The sequence below is a fragment of the Anguilla anguilla genome, chromosome 1 (assembly GCF_013347855.1).
Source record: "Anguilla anguilla isolate fAngAng1 chromosome 1, fAngAng1.pri, whole genome shotgun sequence".
Taxonomy (NCBI): Eukaryota; Metazoa; Chordata; class Actinopteri; order Anguilliformes; family Anguillidae; genus Anguilla; species Anguilla anguilla.
The window spans coordinates 28,566,705-28,589,661 of NC_049201.1; the positions used below are offsets into that span (position 1 = coordinate 28,566,705).

Consider the following 22,957-nt stretch of genomic DNA (forward strand, 5'->3'; position numbering starts at 1 on the left):
TCAGTAATCCTTTCTTTTAAAGTGTCCTTGTTCTACTCGTTTCAAATGTTGCGGTTTTTTCTTAATTTCTAAATTAAATTAAGTCACTCAACAACACTCATCTTTGCACATGCTTATACAGTGAAATCTGAAAAACAATAAAAATGTTTTAATCCTAATAAGATTTATTTATTTATTTATTTTACTTCTTCCTGAAACATTTTCCACCCTAGAAAGAGACATGGCTGGCAACATACCAACAAGTAACACAAAGGTCTCAGGTCGCCAACAACCTGAATGACAACTGGGCACCTGGGGGAAATAACTAAATTCATAATTTTAGCAGAAACCAAATTATTAGTTCTCTCTCCTCCTGTTTCAATGCAATAATAAAAACTTTGACACTTTGAACCAGTTGTGTTGTTGAATTTGTATAGCAGCTGAAATATGTCCCTACATTGAGTCTAAAACAGGTCCAATTTTAATCTCCATTGTTTTATATTGCTTTTATTGTCTTCTTAATTTTTTTACTATAAGTACATATTTTAATGTCACAATTTCTGCATATACCCAACTTAGTTTACAGACAAGACACAATCTTTAAACAAAGTATTGCATAAGACAATATAATAAGGATACACCTTATGCTTTTATTTATTTTAGGGACCTCAACATATTAGGGAGGCTAAGCGCAGGGAAGGCTGCTCAAGTATTTCACAATTCTTTTCAACAGAAAACCAAAGTCTGACAGAGGTCACTAGAGCTGAGGTGTACTACTATATCTTTCATCGTTGAGCATAACCTGCCATTCCAGGTGTGTAAGCACACAGGCAAGCTATTCAGGAAAATGTTTCCTGATTCAGAAATAGCAAAAAACTATGCCTGCTCATCAACCAAGACAGCAGCTATAGTGAACATGGCACTGGAACCTGAATGTTCAGAGGATCTGTACAAGTTCATCCCGACAGAAAAAAGGCCATACAGTATTTTGGTTGATGAAATCAACGATATCATTTGTGAGAAGGATTGTGCCATTTTAGCCAGGTACTATTATGAAACACAGGATAAGGTAACAGTTGGATTTGTAGACATGCCAGTGTGCAATGATGCCGAAAGCTGAAAACATATTCAACTGCATTGCATCATCCATGCATGAAAAAGGCCTTGAATGGTCTAATTGTGTAGGATTTAGCAGTGACAACTGCAATGTTATGATTGGCAAAAACAACTGTCTTATCAATAGTGAAAGCAGAGGCCCCTCATATTTACAGCGTTGGCTGTCCAAGTCACCTGGTCAACATTTGTGCCAAAACTGCTGTTAAGGAGCTCTCAATGTCACCTGAAGAACTGCTCATTAACATCTACTACTACTTTGAGAAAAGTTCCAAACGAAGAGAAGACCTAAAACAGTTTCAAGGGTTCTGCAATGTTGCCCAGTAGAGAATACAAAAGCACTGTCCTACACGCTGGCTTTCTTTAGGAAAATGTTTGGACCATCTGCTTCACCAATGGCCAGCCTTTATTTCATATTTCAAGTCAAAAAGTGAGAATCACAAGTCATCTCATATTCAGAAGAGGTTGAAAGACCTCCAAATGAAAATATACACATCCTTTCTCCATAATGTCACACAATGTTTTGACGAATTCTATTTGATTTTTCAAAACAAGGCACCTATCCTCTTCAAGTTGGATCAGAGTGTAGAAGAGCTCCTGCATGACATAGCAAGCAGATTTATTAAGCCAAAGGTTTTGAGAGAACAGAACATTCAGGAGATAGATTCCTGAAACCCTGAACCCTGAAATTCACCTCCCAGATGAAGAGCTTTTTATTGGGTATCTGGCAAGGAGGCAGTTGCTAAGTGAGGAAGCACAAGAGATCCCCCCTTACAAGACAAAGCAGTTCTTCAAAGATGCCAGAGCATTCTATGTCAGGAGCTTTCAAAAAATCTTAAAGAAGTTCCCAATGACAGACGAAATCTTGAAAAAACATGTCAGTGGTCAATACAGAGAGCCAAGATGAGGTGAATCCAGAGCAGATTTTGACTTTGGCAGAAAAGTGAATGCAGAAAAAGTCCCTTTAGGAGCTCTGCACCATCTGTGCTTTCTTAGTGGTAATAACTCCATTAATGTAGACCAAGTTGATGCAATTGGGATGACACGTGACTGTATGACACGTGATTTGCTAACAGAATCACCTGTCAGGTATCTACTGGACCAACATAATCCTGGAGAGGAGAGGTGAGCCAGGTGTTATTGGCTGGAGAGGAGAGGTGAGCCAGGTGTTATTGGCTGGAGAGGTGATGAGCCAGGTGTTATTAGCTGGAGAGGTGGTGAGCCTGTTGTAACTTTCTACTCACTCTGCCCAATATTGCACTTCACCATCAAGGTCGAGAGGACCCTGGTAATTCACCATGACGCAGCAGTTGGACCATATTTGGTTTACAGTGCCTGCCAGGGTTAGAGGAATTGGTGAATCCCAGATGTGGTACTCTTTTACCTTCCGAATTGCCCGTTCAACCAGAATCCGGAGTCTGGCAATGGCCTGGGTCCTCTCCGTTTCCTCTCTGCTGAACTGACTCTTGTGCCTAAATGGTGGTATTATTAGTTTGGCCCCAACTTCCTGCAAGGACTTTTCAATGAAGAAGCCTTTATCTGCCATAACCTCATCCCCTGGCTCCAATAAAGCCAAAATGCCAGACTCCTTTGTCAACTCCTGATCAGATATTGACCCAGTGAACAATTTGGACACAAAGGTAATAGCGCCACAGGGTGCAACACCGATTAGAGCTTTGAAGGTGGTATGGCTCTTGTACATCGAGAACGTTTCAGAGTGCAGAGTAATGGCCTCTGGGCTCTCACATCGAAACTCAGTGCAATCGATGATGACTCTGAGTTTTGGGCTGTACTGCTGGAATTTTAGTGGCATGGTCTTCCTCACTTGCTCTTGTGTCATCCAGAGTGGAACAGATCCCAAAATGAGGTACAGGTAATTGGACCATGTGATGATAACACGGCTCACTGTTGATGTGCTCACCCCAAATACCTCTGCCAAAACCCTCTCCAAAAGGCCAGTTGCTACACGTAAGCAGTACATTAAAAATTCATCAATAAGGTGTAGCTTACGTGTGGGGCTAGGATGAATTCCTTCCCTCTCCATGTTGTCAATGCCAACTCTCCTCGCTTTGGACCAATATACAATCTGTGATGCAGATGGCTGAATGGAATCCCAAAACACATTAAATGTGCGCTTTGATGGGAACCTGGTGAAGTACCTGAAGTCTTCATCAGAAATACACCATCTCTCCAGGAGGGGCCCAGAGAGGGTGAGGCGTGAGACCATCTTCTCCAACTCCCTGATCCTCTCCAATGCCTCATCAAGTGCACCTAATGAAAAATAAGCAACTAATAAAAACTCAATCACCTGCCAATTTAGCAAAAATAAAGTTTGGGGCAGGGGATTCTTAAGCAAATGACAGTCACGTTTTACTCAGTTTCCTGTACATTTGATGGCATTTTCTGATTAAGTCTAATTTCATAGTGTATCTGAAATATCCCTGACATCAATTTCAGACACATTATGTTTACCGAGGCAAACAGTAGCAATCAACATTATCTTAACCGTGCTTGCAGTTTACCGCTGTACAGTGGGGTCCATAAGTCTGAGTTCACTACCGAGCTGTTTGTTTTCATTGTTGATAAAAACTACCCACACACTTTTAAATCAGCTGATATATCTTAAGTAGGCTTGTCGCGATGCCCGTCAATACATTTTGTAATTACAATTAACAACTAAACTAAACGTGCATCTGCAGTTTCAACACTGAATGTCCAAATATGTGCTTACTAACAAGCTAGCTGGCTAACGTAGCTACGTTAAACGTAATTTGCTAATCATAACACAAAATATAGCTAGCTAACTGATTTTAAGACATTCTTGAGTAACAAATACCACATGACTGAAACTGCATTAGTTCTTAATGAATGATAAAAAACCAAAGGAGTTGGTAGTGGACTCAGACTTCTGGACCTGACTGTATGTGAGAAGAAGTTTAATATCGAGTGTAATCTCATTATCAAAGCAGTAGCTAACTAGCTAGCTACCGTAATGAGTTAGTTGAAGTTAATTTGCAACATTAAAACACAGTCATGCTACCTAGCAAGCTTTTACTAATTTTCAACACAACTACGGTTATTTATACACACTAACCACATACCGTATAAAAACAATCATCAACCCATCAAAGCTAGCTAGCTTGCTAATGTTATTAGCGTGACACTTACCCGGGGGAGGATGGCAGTCGTAGTCGTGACCCGTAGTTACAATTGCGGCATCACTGAGCTCTGCTACACCTCCCATCTCCTCTCCAAAGCCAACATCACCTCTTCTCTTCGATGTGGCTGTCTCTTGTTTTTTAGTTTTGCCCCAATTGTTCCACGAAAATCGGGAAGGCACTGCCTGCGCAGTAAGGTACTTGCGGCCGGACTCAACATGAACGTGCATGTCACTCTCCTCAAAGTGCAGTCCACACACGTAAGTGCTGTACCTCCTAACTGCGAAATCTTCTCCCTCGACTCTCCTAATTGCATGTACCCATGTACATCGGTTGGAAAGCTGTGGAATGATAAATAAGGTTGTTTTCTCTTCGAATTGTTACACAGAGGAACGCTACAAAACTGCTTGCTCTTCGTCGCTGCCATTGTTTTCGGTGGTGGTTAAGCTAACCGGAAATGAGAGACCCCTACATCCGGTTTACATACCCGGAAATGTGAAATAGGCCTATTATACAAGCTTACCATTGCATCACAGATCAAGTTTCCCAGGTTGCACTCCCGGAATCGACACTCCTCGAAGGTTCCGTTGAGGTAGACCATGGTTTTTCCCACGTACTGAGAGGAGTAATTTGCCAGGCTTTTCTTTCATCCTCCACATCCTTAAGCACACCTGGATCTGATGACAAAGAAAATGAAAACAAACAGCTGAACAGGTCCTACTGTATTCATACATCGTTACTGCAGGAACTATGGTGTTTTCCCTCACTCAATCTCCTATTTTCCTAACAGCAATTTAATCTTTGCTGTTCTCCTGGATTACTGATGTGCCACCCGCAGAGGGAAGCATACAAACATACACAAGTATAACTTTATTAACCTTCTTTAGTGCGGTACTTTACAGAAAACACTAAATAAGTACAGAAAAGGTTTGTCACATGTCAGCATGACACTCCTAGGAGGGAGATGCAGCAGTTTCAGGAAACACTGTTGGTTGCCACATGGAGAGAGAGAGAGCACACCCAAACAAACACAAAATGAAATAAACAGACACCTTCACCCTTCCGGGTTCCAGGCAAAAGCAATAAACAAAAAAAGTAACAAACTAAACACTAAAGAAACAAAACTGGCGGCCTTTCGGCACATAGCTGGCCCACTTTTCACTGGACCAGCTCCTCCTACTTTTTAGAGGCAGGTTTACTTTCTTGTTGTGCTCTGACCAGCAAAACTGAAAGTAAACGAAATGAAAATCTGAAAAAAACTTGCTCTCTCTGTCAGGAAGTAGTGGGGGGGGGTTAGGACCCAAAAGCAGAGTGAGGGGAAAAAACTCAAAGCTCCAAATGGTAAGAAACAAAGACTTTACTTAACAAGAAACAGAACAAACAAATCCGGAACAAAAGGGAACAAAAGGCCTCGCAGGGCAACTCCTAAAAAACAAAGTACATTTTCAAAACTAAGGAAACAAAGAAAATCCAAAAATCCAAAAGCACGTAAAAATGGAATGTGGGCAAAAACACCGGAAGCTACTCGCAGGAGGAAACACGCGGGGCAAAAACACGATCAAAGGCACACACAAACAAACAAGGATCCAGCACCTGAGTCAGGGAGAAGGGAACTTAAATAGGCACGACACTGACGAGACACAGGAGGGCACAATGAACAATCAGCCCACAGAGAGGGAAGGGAAAACGAGACAACCCAAAAACAATAATAGAATAATTGAAAACAATAATACAATTAAACGGAGTAAAAGGACAGAATTAAAAACTGAAGTGCCGCCACCTGGCGGCCCAAAAAGGGAAACACAGACAAACCACAGAACATGACACTCTCTGTGTGTGCTCCCGGTCCCTAATCTGTGGAAGCAAGACACCTTTAAGCACCTGGGATGGTTAGTTAACGCAACCTATGTGCGTTTGCTCTCTCCACCCAATCCGCTTCTCCAGTGGACCGAATGCCACAAAGTTCTATTGACACTTCATTGATATTGATTTTGTAACCCACCTGGTGTGCCTGTCGCCCAGGTTGCAGGTAATGTCTAAATGTCTAGGTTCTAAAGGGAGACTGGCGTACGACGAAGCAGTGAAGTACACAATGGCATTACCTAATCCTTCCCTTAATAACTCACACCAACAACTGAATACCTTTATGTTTACCTGTAGTGTATTCTTGTTTCTTTTCCCGGTCTTATTACCTTTCAGTTATAACAATAATCTTGCATATGTTCTTTCATTTACAGCACTATACTTTCATTTTGTTACAGGAATCATTGAACTCGCACACTTCTTGGGCATGAAACAAAACTGCTCCCACAACCGGGACCAATTACCACTTGAAATGATACAAAATTCCTATTATTAACTAATATGGTCAATTTTCACAGAAAGCCTAATATGGCTAACCAAATTATTCAATATAAATTTAGCTAGGGCAATTAGGTTCAAACCCAATGTGCTTTAACCACAATCTTTAAAATGCTGAAACTCAATAAGAACAGCAGCAAAAAAAAAAAGAAATAAAATAAAATAAAAAGGCGATCTTGGAATGAAACAGTCTATATATCTTTCACCGAAGAAATAACCAACGAAATATTAAATCAATCTTTATGTTTGTTCAACCCTGTTTCATGAGTTTTTTTTCCTTTCGAGTGCACTCAAGTTCCTACTGCCACCCTTAGCAAGGAAAACTGTCCATCCTGGCTCCCAAGAGAATGGAGAAGATGAAGCGGGTTGAATCTGATGAGTAGCGGAGATGAGGACTGAAGATGAGGACTGAAGATGGCGGCGACTCAAGCAGCACAGTTCGTTCTGTAGTATAGCCCCAACAAAAAACCAGCCTGCACAAAACATGCAGAGTAATCACTCAGTTGGCCATATCAACAGTTAACTTGTGTTTCTTCTCAGGAACCAATACATAATATCCTTAGATACCACACATACCTCAATAACTACACATTTTAACAACATTTCCCTTACACATTTTAGCGTAGAACTTAATCTTATCCATCTATCTTAATGGACTAGCTTACCGAGAATATAACAGTCGCAACAAAAGAACAGAAAATATATAAAACGTCTCTGCCTGTAGCTGAATTAACCAACCACTAACCTAACGTTTTTTTCCCCTAAGTGCACAGTATTCAACAAATTCAAGTTAAAACATACCGTTGGTAACTTCATCAGGTTATTAGCTCATCCTGACTGTTTTTAAAAAAGAAAACATAATCAAGTAACAATTCTCAAAGTTCGCAACAACCAGAGTACTAATTCACTGTTAGCTAGTGGCTAACTCACCGGAATGTTCGATATAAACGCCGTTTGGACAGGGTCGGCAGCTCCGTGGCTGTTGTATAACTTCTTTAAGCTTTCAAGAATCTCTCCTTATTTATCATTGCTAGTTTTCTACTTTAATCAAAGGGTTAGACTGTCCCAACTTTCTGCACAAGAGCTACCCGCTGGCGCTACTATTGTGCTCGTGTCTGTCTCTCTCCAGAATAAGGAAAAAGGAAGGACTCGCTAAGTGCATTCTGGGAAAACGCGTCAAATTCATTCTCACTTCCCTCTCTCAATTACACCACTAGGAAGCACCAGTGGACCAAAAGACATAGTTGTTCTAATATTGTCATACCTGTTTGGTGACTTTGTTTTCATGATGACTGCTCAGACTACGTTGTAACACTCTCCCCCTCTAGACCGCATGAGTCCCTGCATGCGTGTAAGTACCTAGAGTGAATACTAACAGGACTGATCTGAAACTGGGGAAGAATAGCCTGTAAACTCTCAATTAATGAACTAAGAGCAAGAATCAGTGGCTTTCCTAGCTCATCATAGGTAAACTTCTGGGCTGGACGTCTCTCTCTGGTAGAACGTCGGGGTTCATCAGGTTCCTTTTCAGACAAATCTGCATTCGTTGACTGAACATCATGACTCTGCACTGATTTAGGTGAGATATTTTTGTCCTGTGCCTGCTCTGTTGACTCTTGTGTCTGCTCCTCGGATTGTGAAGGGGGGGTCGGCAGGTCAGGTTCAGGAATGTCTATGATGACATGATTAGGGGATGTCGCAGGATAGTCGTCTGCGCTTTTCTCTATCTCAATGACTGACTCAGGCGCGTTAACTGGAAGATTAGATTGCACCTCCTCAGGCAGGATTCTGGGGACTCGACGAGTGAATTCCACAGCCTGAGGGTCGAGAGCAGCTAGAGGCTGTCTAATTGGTTCATCTCCTGCAAGTTTCACGATGGGGGGTCTCGTTGTTACCTCAATGACCATCTCTGAACAGTAACCTTCCTCCTCATCACCCATGTCATCTTCCTGATCACTCTGATCCATCTCCTGGTCTGAAGATTTCCTGCTTCTCAGATTTTTCCTCCTAGACTCTTTTGTCTCGGTTTCCTCTTGTGGAGCCGCGTCAATGGGCAGAAAACCACAGGGAAGAAGAAGATCTCTATGTAGAGTGCAGTGTGGACCGTTGCCTCTCTCAGGCTTGACTATGTAGACGGGTCCCCCGTTGATACTTTTCACCACAACATGAATTGTTCGCTCCCATCTGTCTGCCAATTTATGCTTTCCCCGAATGTTAACGTTTCTCACCAACACTCTGTCTCCTGTGACTAGTTCAGCTGCCCTGATTATTGCATCAAATCTGGTTTTGTTTTGTTCTCCTCTCTTGCGAGCTCTGTCAGCAGCTAGTGTATAGCTTTCCTGAAGATGCTGGCGCAGTTTGTGAACATACTCGGAATGAGTACTGTGAGATCCTGCAGCAGGGCTGGTTCCCAGGACGAAGTCGACTGGCAATGCAGGCTGTCTTCCAAACATCAATTCATAGGGTGAGTAGCCAGTAGTGTCGTTCCTTGTACAATTATACGAATGAACAAGTGGCTTCACGTAGTCTCTCCAGTGATGTTTGTCTTTCTCCTCCAGGGTTCCAAGCATACCCAAGAGGGTGCAATTGAATTGCACTACAGGGTTCCCTTGAGGGTGATAGGGTGTGGTGCGCACCTTTTCCGCTCCTATGATAGAACACAATTCCTTTATGGTGTGGGATTCGAAATCCCTTTCTTGGTCGCTGTGAAGGCAGCTAGGGAAACCATAGGGAGCTATAAGGTTTTCCCAAAGCGCCTTAGCAGTAGCCTGGCCTTTTGATCTCTGGTTGGTATCGCTACTGCAAATTTCGTAAAATGGTCGGTCATGACCACAGGGCTTAAAGCAATGAAAATTTCTGTGCCTGAAATGTGTTCGGGGGTTAGGAAAAATAATGGAGGGAAGGGGGGTTCACAAAATGAAGAAATTAATTAATTGAAAATGAACATGTTTATTACCACAACTGATACAAATAGCAAACAATAACAAATTGTACAATAACAAATTGTGCAAAACAAACAAAAAGGTAAAGTGCACTGTCTATTTGCACTGTCCACAAGTTGCCTCTATCCAAGCCCACCTCCTTTTTGACATATCTGTCAACTACGGTAACGGCTGTGTTTTCACCAGGTTTAATAAATTTCATTTCCATTCTTCACCAAAAGACATTACATCTTGTGCGCATGACTTGGAAGTGTTGATGACGACTGAACGTGATTGGATACCTAGGCTACTGTTATACGCTCAAAACGAACAAAATATACACGCACAAACAAAACACAAATGGAAGATATTAGAGATACTTTGGTGGGGTAAGATGCTAAAAACACAGCCTAAGCCTAGCGAGCTGTAGGCTACAAGCCAGATGGATGACTGCTGTGGCGCATATTGCGACCCGTTTCAGAAAGACAAGAACACCAAATCTAATCGTTTCTAAATGTGAATCCTCACGTTAACTTGAAAGGTCCAAATGGTGGAAAAATGCATTATCTACTCACCCTTTCCTCAATCGGAAACCGTAGTCTGGTAATTGTATCCAAGTCCAAGAACAACTTTTAAAGCCATGAGGAATATCCTATACGCCTATCTTTCAAACTTTTCAAGGCTTGTTCCTCCGTTGGTCTCTAAGCAGCGTATGCGGCATAGGACTACTGTTGTCAAACAATTACCAAATTAGTTCAAAAGATTGCGATGATATGAAAACAAAACGAATAGCCTATTCATTGCAGTGCTTTTTAAAGTAGCGCGGTCACTTGCATTATTGAGCTGACACTTCGTTGAACCACAGTGTAAATGAAGGAAGTAGGTCCACTTTATTAATAGAAAACCAAAGGGTTCCTTATGGTTGTATACATACATATACAGCCATATTCTTGCTACGTGACAGTTAAAAAAAAATACGCAAGAATATTTTCCATATACATATAATTATCTATTTTCGAATCTAAAACGGCCCCGCGCCGGAATTCCGGCACGGTGCCGGAGAACTTTAAGCCCTGTGACCAGGATGATTCTTGTATCACGGCTGTCAGGCTCTAGAGACAGATAATCCATGCACACCAGTTTTAGTGGATAGGTGGTCAGTATGTTCTGCATAGGTGCTGCTTTCTGCGGCCTGGCTTTCCTCCTGAAGCACCATTCACATATTTGGCATATTTCTTCAATGGCCTTCACCATTTTAGGCCAATAAAATCAGACACAAACAAGGCAGAGGGCACGTTCAGCCCCTGAATGGCAAACTTCTTTGTGTATGCCCCTTAAGGCAAAGTCTCTGAATTGCTGGGGAAGGACAAGCTGATAGACTTCACTGCCATGGTCAAGACATTTCCTATACAGCACTCCATCTTTAAATTTGAGCTTCTTCCACTCTTTAAGAAGTAGCCTGACCGCAGACGGCTCGCAGCTCGCAGACGGCTTGGATCTTCCCTTTGAAATCTGTACCAGTCTTTCTTTACATGCCAGGTATGGTGTCTTGCCCAGGATGGGCGAAACAGTCAGGTATAGCTGAGGCATCCAGGCCCAGAGATTCAACAATAACAGGATGCTCTGATTCATCATGACTTGTACCTCTACAGTGACGCTGACATACTGCAGAGATCACTTCGCTGTAAATCACTTCAGACTCATTATTCAAGACTCGTCTTTTGAAGCCTTCGATTCTTTCCGTTTCTCTTAAAAAAGCATCATCCTCTTGGGGTGGACCATAGGGCTGCCTGGACAGTCGTCCCGCAGGACGGAGTGTGGCACAGTGGATAAGGAACTGGGCTTGTAACCGAAAGGTCGCAGGTTCGATTCCCAGGTAGGACACTGCCGTTGTACCCTTGAGTAAGGTACTTAACTGAAATTGCTTCAGTATATATCCAGCTGTATAAATGGATACAATGTAAAATGCTATGTAAAAAGTTGTGTAAGTCGCTCTGGATAAGAGCGTCTGCTAAATGCCTGTAATGTAATGTAATAATGTAATGCAGCAGGAGCTGCTAGAAGTTAAAGTCTGTGGGGAAGCTTCTTGTTTCATTTCATATTTCTCGCGCCTGACTCTGAGTTCTGAGTTCTTCTGGCGGACAAGAGCAGCCATTCTGTAATGCTTATTAAAATAGTTAATAGCATATTAAAACCCATACAATTAATAGGAACTTGACGTTTACTTTGATGGTGGGTTTACAGATGGCACAACATTCGTTGAAGCAATACACAAGCATTTGCCCAAAATGTACCACTGGTCCACGTGTTCTAGTAAAGACACTAAGAACAACAATGGACTGCGTGCATGTACGAAAAATCAACATGGAACTGACAACTGGGCTGGAAATGATAAAATAACAATTGCTAATTAATAAAATGAATGAAAAAGTCTGAGGCAACTCGAAAAATAACTTTAATAAAGTAATAAAATAAAAATAAGACATTTTGGCCTATCTATTAAAATAGAAACAAAATAACGATTTAAATAATAGAAAAGTCTACGTTTGCCCTCATCATTGAGATGTAGCCGGTCAGGGCAGTAAAGTGACCTAATTGGTTGCGAGTGCTTCAGAAATGATCGATTGGTCCTAAGATAAATGACACCCTCTTTTTGAAAGGACAGATGCTCCAGCAGCCGATTTGCTTCTTTTATTGTAAATTTTGTGGAAGCATTGTCCACCGGCCGGGGTAAAATGGAGCATATAGCAAACCTTACTTCATGCTGACATACTCCAGTTATCCTATTTATCAGTTCCAGCGTTCCCCTGAGGATGTCGTAAGGGGAGTGCCCGCTTACGACGTTGTTCGTTCCAAAAGCACCAGCAGCAAGATCTCCTCCCTAATATGCAAGAAGTGATACATGTGCTGGTGCATGGTTCTCTGAAGGGTGGTGCCCGGGTGTAACCAGAGGGTAATACCGGGCACAAACTCCTCCATGCCCGGAAGCATACTGTCAGAGAGCACGCACACCTTTCTGGCTGTTGGGGGGAATAAAGCAAAATACTTATTAGGCTACATATAAGCATCTCCGAGAAAATTTGATGCACATAACCAAGGAATTTTTCATTTATTTATTTTAGTCTTTCGGCCAACCGAACATTTCATATTTAGCGTAAGCCTATTGCTACCTCTGCAGAGGAACTGAGAGCTAATTTAACGGTGCTAATAAGATTACAATATACAATTATTGTTCTAATTTACATTAATTTATTTAAACAATATATTTAGATTCCGTATTAATTATTATTTAATATTTCAATTCATTACCCCGGCCTCCCGCTCTCCACGCACAGTCCTCGCGCCAAAACGCTCAGAATGTGCGAGGAAAATCAGGAGCAAAGTACCTCGAAGACATAGTTTTGCAATTTACAATCTCGGGGACAAACAGACCCAGATTAAATTGCGAATTTTCCTCCCACTTTTAAATAAATTACAGTTGACTGGTCAGTCAGAAAGCAGACTGACAGCAAGTCATGTCCAAGCAGTTAAAAGTATTTGTCAGGAACCGATTTGCATATATTTCATTGGATTTATTCGATCACGTGCAGGGGAAAATGTCAGATGTAACTCTGACCAGTTTCCCACTCTGCGCTGATCAGCAGCACCCCCAACGGTCATCCGAAGAAGAGATACTTGTCCAATTCCATGAAAGGTTGCCGAGAGACCATTTTCACCAGTCTGGTGCAGGACTTTGACTGTTGAAGCACGAGAATGAGAGAACGAGAAGGTAAAACTGGCAAGTACAGATATCGATACTACATTTTAATACATAGTCATCCAAACTGCTATGTTAATACGCCAAATACTTTTACTAATTACTACTATTAGTACTACTACTGCTGCTGCAACTACTACTACCACTACTACTAATAATAATCATAATTATATATTTCAGTATTACTATGTGATTAAAATTGCCCTCAGGTAACATTTCAAATTATAGGTCTTTGACCTCATTGATATGCTTCTAGCAATCACGATTGGCTGCATAGTAGTGTCGTCATCATTGGGCATTCTGCATTGGAGTGGGGCACATCCAAAACACAGATGGCCCAACCACACCATAAATACTGTACACATTAACACCATAGAACATAGTACAGCAGGTTAATCTTTTTTAAATCCAGCTGTCTTGGGATGGAGTGTGATTAAAAACTAAAATTTCTATGGGTCTCTATTCTATTTTTTCTGGGTCTCATCTGGAATACAGAAATTATTTTTTGGACAACTGGATTTAAGATGATGTACCTGACATAGTAACACAACAGTAAAATTGAACAATTTTTTTTGTGTGTGTGTGTGTGTGAGTGAGTGCAGTGGAAGAAGGGTCATGGTATGTGTGTGTTTGTGGTGAGAAGGCTATGTGAGAGTGGGCAGATGTGGTTTGGAGGAGCAACTATATACTGAGTGCCTACCCTACTTAGCTTCTCTCTTAACATCTATACAGAGTAACCATGATTCACCTACTATAGAATGCCTAAGGACTGACACCTGGCTTAACAGGGAGTCACCCTCTCGGGCTCCCTGTCTCATATCACCAGTTGCCAGTCCATTACCATTTAATAACAGTTTAACAGTACACCTGCCTAGAACCACCTATTTAGTCTAGAGCTTCCCTCAATTTGTATTGCCTATTTTGAATCCGCTATATTGAATCCCCTATTTAGAACGGCCTATTTAAAATTACCCCTCATGTAAAACTGCCTATTTACAATTTCTGCATATTTTTATGATAAAATTCTAACTTCATTTTCAAAGTAATCTAGTAAAAGTGGGTACTCTGCTACAGAACTACCGATCTCATCAACCACCTCTTCTTCATAATCTATGAGGAAGGAGTCTTTACTATTAAAACAAATTACTTTGCCTGGCCACCAGCAAGTGCTACCACCTTCTGTGCTAATAAACATATGTTCAATTTTCTTCCCAACTAAGTCATCTGGACTCACGGGAATCAACTTTAAGCGGTTTTCCTGGTAATCGGACCATAAAGAAAACCAGTACATTTTCTTATAACCGTCATATTTTATTTTAAAGTTATATATATTGTTTATCTGTCTAAGGTCTATTATGGTGGCATTAAACCATTGAACGATTCCTTTTTCAGTGAATGCATGTTTTACACGGTTGCCCAGTAACTGTGTGGGACTTGCAATATTTGGAATTCTAAAGACACCTAAACCGGCTCGCTTTCATCCCACATCTTGAGCTTTGAGGTGCTGTTTAGCAGCATCCCTCAAAAACTCGTCTTTTTTCTGTGCAACTAAACCTACAGGTGCAGCAGAACATGATACTTCTAACCCTGTGGGGTAGATAACGATTACTGATGAGTTGATCTAAACTGAGCCTTTTTCCACCTTTGGAGATATTAAAAACGCCGTTCTCATTTTTCTGACCGATTACAAATCTTCTAAACATCAGCTGTGCAATTACAGCTTGACGTTTAGAAGACTTGTCTAAAACTTTAATGTTTTCCTGTATTTCGGGTACACTAGTCCAAAGCCCTCCAATTTCCCTAACTCAACTGTAATTTTTTCTTTTTTTGTGAATTTCCTTAATTTGTTTTTGTGTTTGGCGATCATGTTTTTCTCTAAGCGCTTGCAACCGGTCTTCTCTAATTTTGAACATTCGTCCACAAAATGTGGCCCTCTGCTCTTTTACAGATGTTCTTGCAGTTGCAAGAACCTCTGACCTCTTTTTGGAATCTAATTTTGAAAGCCACTCCCACGTCTTATTTTGTTTGAACATGATCATGCCTTCTAGAGATATTTTGCTGGCTCTGGATTTTGTTTTAAGTAAATTATCGAACATACCGAAGTCACGCTCGCAAGCAGCATTTGTTTAGGGAGCTGATGTGTTATATACATCATATGGCACATCTTCATACCTCCCATGTTCAAGATGATCAGCACACTTTAACAAGACTCGCAAACACAAGTTCAATAACTTGCTGGGTCATGTCATCAAAGTCAGTTGTTGTACTATCAGTAAGTTTTTGAAGGATAGGCCCTCTGTGTACATTTATATCATCAAACTGACCTCCCCCTTAATAAGGTTGCGGCTGTCTGCCTGCCATTCTTTAAGTTTTGAGGCTAGTTCTCTGTAACGGCTGTTCATTTGAAGAACATGCTCTTTTTTAGAAAGCAGTCCAAAGGGGTTCCGTAATAAGTTTAGATACCAAGCCTAATGCTCTGCACCCTGCAATAAACTGTATGACACTAAGGTCAGAATGCACTGCCTTCATTAATTTATTTTCATTCTGGACCTCCCCCATGAATTCCAGCAAATCAGCATGGAGATAATAAACACCTGCTGCATTGTGGAACATAACATTTATGCGATTTCCTCTAAAGGGAACCAAAGGTACAAAAGCAGAACCATTTCTGTTACGCAAAAAAGTTCTGAATTGTACCAGTTATCCACTTTTTCCGCATCCGCGTTCTTGTACAGCCATACATACTGTTCTAATTAACCTAACTGCACCGCTTTCTCCAGATGTTTTGAGTGCGTGATTCTGTGCCAAGCTGCCTACTTTTTAATCTCTGAAAATCATTGATTCCCAAACGTGTAACGTTACACCGCCTGATGGGCCAGTCCATTGATTATATGCATACCACGGAACAATTCATTGACCACAGAAAGCTTTCTTTTTTCAGCGTCACTGAACTGTTCATATCCGTCAATTAATTCGGGCAGGATTTCCATTCTATATTGAGACAGAATTTCATTAAATTTTTTCTCGGTGCTGGCCCCATCATCGACTAGATTTTTAATTTTTAAAAATATGTTTTTTTTCGCAATGCTTAGGGTAAACGTCCCTATTAAGCCCACCAAATCCGCTTTTCAGACATTTTTAATGTATACTGCCCCAATTTAAGTGAGAACATTTTAGTTAAAATGAAAGTCTAATCTCTCATTTGAAGTGTCAGTAATTCATTTATACCAATTTCTAATGTTTTTATTGTTTAATTTGTCAAAATATGTCAAAAGTCTGGCATGGGCTTAAAGGAGTACCATGGTGATTTTCACACTTTCTCGGTTTTATGTGCTATTTGCACAAGAGGCATTGAAGAAACACAATGAGCAAAGTATTAAATATGTCCGTTCTGTATTTTTGGAGAAATATGCGTTTTAAATTCATCGTCCTATTTTCAACCGGTTGAGAAAGTTCTCATTTTGCTACGTCACTAATACAGTAACTACTCCCATTTCCACGCCCCGTAAAGAAATCTGACAGCACACACCGTCCTGCTGTTCAGACAATGCAAATATTTGACTAACGTTAGGTTCACTTAAATTAGAGTGCCTTTAGATTATTTCTGGTTATATTCATTTAGCTAGCTAGCTAACGTTAGCTAGCTAGGAGGTTTGCTTTCATAAGACAATGTTATCGATAACGTTAGCTTGCTAGTTTGCTTTTATGAGGACGTTATAGTTGTGCTTTTATCTTAACTTGGCTAGCTAGATATCAAAAATTATAATTGGATATAAGTCAACGTCCTTACCTTAGCTATCTACCGATACTTGATATACTAGCCCTACTAAGCTAGCTAGCTTGTGAAAATTCAGTCTCCCAAAGAGAGCGCGTATCATGAGGGTAGCTATGGAAACGGGGCACGGTCTGTCAATCATAGCTAACTGACAGTTCTCATTACCACGCCCAGACGGTTCGGGTGAATTTTTATCGTGGGAAATGTAGGCTTAGAAAAATACGTTTTAAAGTGCATTGAAATGACTGAAGAATTAAAAAATTATGCACATTTGTTTTGTTGTTGCCTGAAGACAACTGGGAAGTGTCACGTTCAACCACCATGGTACTCCTTTAATGGGTACCTAACGTACCCTTTAAGCCCATGGGTGTTCCAAATAAGCCCACTTCATGATTTGTTGATAAATAAATATATATTAAAAAAATCTTAACAATACAAACTTGTTATATTCAAATCTGTAATCTCTTAGCTCTCAATAGCTATTTTCATTTTGTCTCCACTCCTATCCTATGGCCTGTAAATGGTATTTGAAATAGGCATGACCAGCCTTTTTGCTGTCTTGTCAACACAGAAAAAGCTAAACTTACAACATGTCTTCTTTGGAATGTAGCCAAAAAACTATTTACGAACAAAATCAAAACTATAGTGGAAATTACTCTTCAATACTTCATCTTTCAATATGTGTTGTCATTTTGTCTGTATCTCTATCCTATGGTGTGCTGTTGGCATTTGAAATTGGCCAAAATTTCTGGTCCAGTCAGCTGGTTGAAAGTGCAGGTGTTTTTATGAAGATTTCTGAAGACCGACTGACTGAACGAAAAACAATTTCAGGTTGAATACTAATGTTCTAAGGATAGTACATGAGTCAATTTCAGGATTTACAATTAAACAATAACTTTTCAAATGTTAATTAAGGATAGTAGTATGAAAACATTGTAAAAACACATTTTAAAACCTAATTAGTTCATTGTGGAGTAACATTAAAACATACAGTTCATTATGAGGAGACCAGTCATAACATATTGAAGCTCATGTATCATTAGCCTATAACTTAAACAAAATAAACAAGAAAGATGTCAACATTTCTGCAATTTCTACTTTCTCCTAGACTAAACGTAGGCCTATGCTCTTTGAGGTGATTGTATCGTTTTAGTAAGGCTATCATTTGCTCCATGCTCCATCTTAGTAGTGTAACATAACATAGGTTATAGGGTGGTCTAAGCTTTATTTTATTTGTTTGTTTCAATCTTTTGCCCACGCTGTGGTTGTCTTTGTCTTACGCTAACAAGTCTTTCATGGCTTTCATCTTGTTTTTGTAGATTTTCAATGACCTCATGATTGCGCAAATAGAATGGTCCAGGTCCCTACAGCCCTGCTTTGCAGAGGATGAACTTGCGCTTCTATCATGCGTGGGCATGAACTGTAGTTCTTTCGTGTTATAGTCATCTTAAACTAAAACTCATCTGAAAAGTAAAGATTAAAAAATTATTGCTAATGTTAAGATAGAACACAGGCCTATCCAGAATGAATTGACGTATGCAATATCACTGATATTTAAATATGGGTATTAATTATCTGAATTATGGAGCTGATTCATCAGGTGAGGTCAAAATTAGGGAGGAAAATGGTTTAAAGGTCAAAAGGGAGAAAATCCCCATTGAAACACAGTAAAGTGGGCTTAATGGGAACAGGTGGGCTTAAAGGGAACATCAGTGAATTTATGGTTAAAGACAGAATATTTTATTCTACTCACATGACATTAAAAAAACAACTATATGAAATAAATCTATATATGGTGCACTAACATAATATGAAAAGTATAAATTGATCATGTAGAGAAGTAATTAGCTATAATCATTTACATCCACCTTAGACAGTGATTTTTTTGCTAGAGTCCCCTTTAAGCCCACCAGGTAAAAATGTTCATTAAAAAATAAATAAAGATAAACATACACATTTATTGTCTATTTAACAGTATAATAATATAAACTGCATACAAAAATATAAACTATACATGCTTATCATGCTTTATGTCATTGCAATGAACAATACTATGTAGCTACTGTATTGATGCAGCATGTGGTCTGTTTGCTAGTATGCTAAAACTCATATTTTGATTTCAAAAGACACAGTATTTCTAATTCAGGTAATATTCTAACATATGTCTCATTCAAAACACTAATCACTTAAATTTTGATAACAAGTGAGTACTTTCCAAAAACAGGAGTAGAAATATACAAAAAATGTTATTTTCTGAGGGTACCAAAATCACCTAAGTTTTTTTGCAACTTCTTCTGGGATCAGCAGGCACATGCCGCACATGTGCTTTGATAACTCAATATCAACAAATGTGATTGACTTACAATAAAAAGTGTAATTTACGTAACAAGCAGCTTCATTTGAAAAAACATCACACAGCACAAAATGATGTCGTTTTTTTTGATTTGACTCAGAAGTTGCAAGTGGGCTTATATGGTACGTGGGCTTAATAGGGACGTTTACCCTATTACTTGTCTCACTAGTGCTGTTAACAACGTTGTGCACCATTTCAGCAATTGTGTCGAATGTAGCCTACACTGAGCAGAGCCAGACGATTGCTCACAAAGTCCTAAATGCAGCCTACTTCCATCTTTGAAGCAAAGACCTGCAGTTCCACATTTGTGTCCTAATTTTGAAGTACCGTCAGTGGTCAGAGTGATTTCACTTTCTTGTAACAGTATTTCTTTAATTTGCTGCGAGGAAAGGCGTCTTGCCTCTAACACAACATATTTACAAAATGACTCGCTGGGTAATCTATCCACATTACCACCTCCAACAGTGCGCAACACGCAATATACTACCTCAGGCACTTTGGACACACTAACCCATAATGCAGAAGTTAATTCTAATATTGTCTGACGAGTTTTGTCATTATACTTACCGTCTTCAAATAAAGTTACGTTTCTTTTTTTGAGGGACTCAACTTCATCCCGCAGTTCTGTGCATTCCGACTGCCAGAATTGTACCTCTTTGTTTAATTCTTTAATTTTTCTAGGCAAATCGGATTTTGCAAATTTCCTTTTTGTGTCGGCTATGTTTTTAGATTTTTGTCGGGTTGATAGATCCAAGTTCGCGGAATTTTTGACGGAGAACATCAATGTCTTTCTCTAAATGCTCTTTGTCAGAACTTAATTCCCTTTTTTCCCTATCCATGTGGCACATCAACAGCGTGTCCCATTCCACAAGTTTTTCCAGGGCATTAATTTTTCAGTCCTTGCATTGAGGGATGCGCCCTTTACATTTCTTACAGTGAATGTGTTTATTTTCTCGGTTGCTTTGTCCAATTTAATTTTTAGAGATTTCATTTCAGTCTGAGCCTTAAATAGCATTTTACATTTTTCTTTACGCTCTGATATTAACCTTTCTATTTTATCGTCCATTACCGTGCAGCCCTCTCGTGCGCATTTATAATTTTCCAGTTCATTTCCTAACCTGATGATTACTTTTTGGTTTTACGTACAAGACTGATTTCATGGGCTGAGCCGCTGTATTGGGGCAAACTGGTTTGCGTGTCAGGCAATGAAGTAACTAGGCCTACTTGTGAACTCAAAGGCAGATGACATTTCTGGTGACAAAACGATTCACTTTCAGTACTTTTAAAACTCCGTTGCTTGATGTACAGCCGCATGATTTTTTGTGATATTTTCTTTTGAAGGACCAATTTTTATTATCATTAATTTCACCTAGGTCAAAATTAAAATTTAATATGTCAAAAATAACTTTCCTAATGAGCCTAGTCCTCGGTATTTGAGCGTGCGAAAACTTCAAAATTTCAAATGCAGCTCCATATGTCAATAAATTAATATGTAATTTATTTGAACACACTGTATAATTAATTTCATGAGTTATCCCTAATTCTTTACAGTATTTGCCAAATGATAGTTGCTCCACCTCACCAGTAGGCCTTGCTGTAAGGCTAGTTGTGGCAGCGGGTCTGTGTGCAGAAGCTTGCTGTCTTGCGGTCATCTCGGCAGTTGGCTTGCTCGAACTGTTAGAATTCTGACAGATGTCCAGGTCTACAGGTTGCTGGACGACTCGATATACCACACTTTTTAACTCAAAAGTCCCAACTGACTGGTGAATGGTTTAAAAGGATTTTTAAAATAGACATCTCTCAGGCTCCAATCATATTGACGGTTTTGAGTGTGCTGCAAAGTTTAGGTAGCAAATAACAATGCTAAATCCTTCTGATGTAATTTACATAGCAACTGTATGTTCAGATCGCTTACGGTGCATGTCTACTGCGGCATCAAACATCGCATGTTGACGCGTTGCTTCACGTCGCCTGGCTGCTTGGGGGCGTGTAAAAAAAATGTGGGGGGCGCTGGTGGGTGTTACCAAGTCCTGCCGGTGTTCCCATTCATGCTACGTGTTTAAATATAGGAGCATCACAATATACTTTGTCTAATAAGCTTGCAAATAGTGGAATAACCAGAATAAAATTAACATTAAGTTTTGGGGTTAGGGCTAGCGGAGAGTTAGTGCCAAGTTAACAAGCTAGCTATCTATCATATATCAAACCCAATAATTCGCAACCGATTGCAAATCCAGATAACATCACAATATATCGCAAACCCGCCATGGACCGCAACAAGAAGCTAGTAATACCTGCTTTCTACCTCGTGTAACACCGGAAATGCAGCTACACAAATTATCCGTTTTTCCTCCATCCTCAAAATGCGCGGAACTTTTTTTACCTAACAAGATTTTGGCTAGCCGGCTGAAGAAACAGCAGCACAGCCTTCACCTGATTGGCTCAATGGAACGCGCTCGACTGATTAATTTGCATAAAGTTGAGCTCTGCTCAACCTTTTCGTCACGCTGCTACCCGTCGCTTCAGCGCGCAGCTAACAGAATGCATTGTGGGGCAGATTGACGGTTGTCCGGTAGGAAAAGACTGGGAGGCGTCAAATCGCGCTGCTTTCGACGATGCAGTGGACATGCACCGTTAGTTCACTCAAAGCGGCCAAGAGGAATTGATAATCAGAAAATATATAATTTTTAAACATTTAATTCGATCTTCTACTGGGACTTTTTGATTTTATTGACGGTACGACTGAAATATTTCGGTGCCGCTGGCTATAATCGAATGCTTCCAAATTCAATGTTCGACTTAACCGTTAAAGTACATTTTTTTGTGGGTTAGTGATATTACATCATGCTAGCTACAACATACTAGCCTCACTCGACGATCAGTAAAGGATAATATCACTCTAGCACTTAATACTTGTTAGTTTTATCACCACTATAGTGAAGTAAAAAAAGTGGACAAACTACATTTTCTGTGAGAAATGTATTGTCGAGTTCACGTGCATATACTGCTGGCGACATTCTAAAGCTCCACTTTGCCCTCCCTTATATAATCAAGTAACAAAGTTCGCAACAACCAGAGTACTAATTCGCTGTTAGCTAGCGGCTAACTCACCGGAATGTTCAATACGCACGCCGTTTGGATGGGGTAGGCAGCTGCGTGGCTGTTGTATAATTTTAAGCTTTCAAGAATCTCTCCTTATTTATCGTTGCTAGTTTTCTGATTTAATCAAAGGGTTAGACTGTTCCAACTTTCTGCACAAGAGCTACCCGCTGGCGCTACTATTGTGCTCGTGTCTGTCTCTCTCCAGAATAAGGAGGACTCGCTAAGTGCATTCTGGGAAAACGCGTCAAATTAATTCTCACTTCCCTCTCTCAATTACACCACTAGGACGCGCCAGTGGACCATAATAACCGAAAGAAGTAGTTGTTCTAATATTGTCATACCTGTTTGGTGACATTGTTTTCATGATGACTGCTCAGACTACCTGGCTACAATTTCATGAAAGTGCTATGATTTACACCTCTGTACAGCCTCCACCCA

General features: G+C 40.2%; 1 protein-coding gene across 3 annotated transcripts; it reads right to left on the bottom strand.

The window, feature by feature from the left end:
* Positions 1 to 2,278: 2,278 nt before the first annotated feature.
* Positions 2,279 to 22,701, bottom strand: LOC118232112. Of its 3 annotated transcripts, XM_035426748.1 has the most exons (5): positions 7,542 to 7,861; positions 6,914 to 7,084; positions 4,774 to 4,927; positions 4,261 to 4,591; positions 2,279 to 3,363 (listed from the first exon to the last, which is right to left on the bottom strand). In XM_035426748.1, the coding sequence occupies exons 3-5, from the start codon at positions 4,849 to 4,851 to the stop codon at positions 2,333 to 2,335; spliced, it is 1,440 nt and encodes a 479-aa protein (XP_035282639.1). In that variant the 5' UTR covers positions 4,852 to 4,927; positions 6,914 to 7,084; positions 7,542 to 7,861; the 3' UTR covers positions 2,279 to 2,332. The 3 variants fall into 3 exon arrangements, with proteins under 3 accessions (XP_035282639.1, XP_035282652.1, XP_035282647.1); XM_035426761.1 differs by lacking the exons at positions 6,914 to 7,084; positions 7,542 to 7,861 and adding an exon at positions 22,529 to 22,701; XM_035426756.1 differs by lacking the exons at positions 6,914 to 7,084; positions 7,542 to 7,861 and having other exon boundaries at positions 4,774 to 5,616.
* Positions 22,702 to 22,957: the final 256 nt, after the last annotated feature.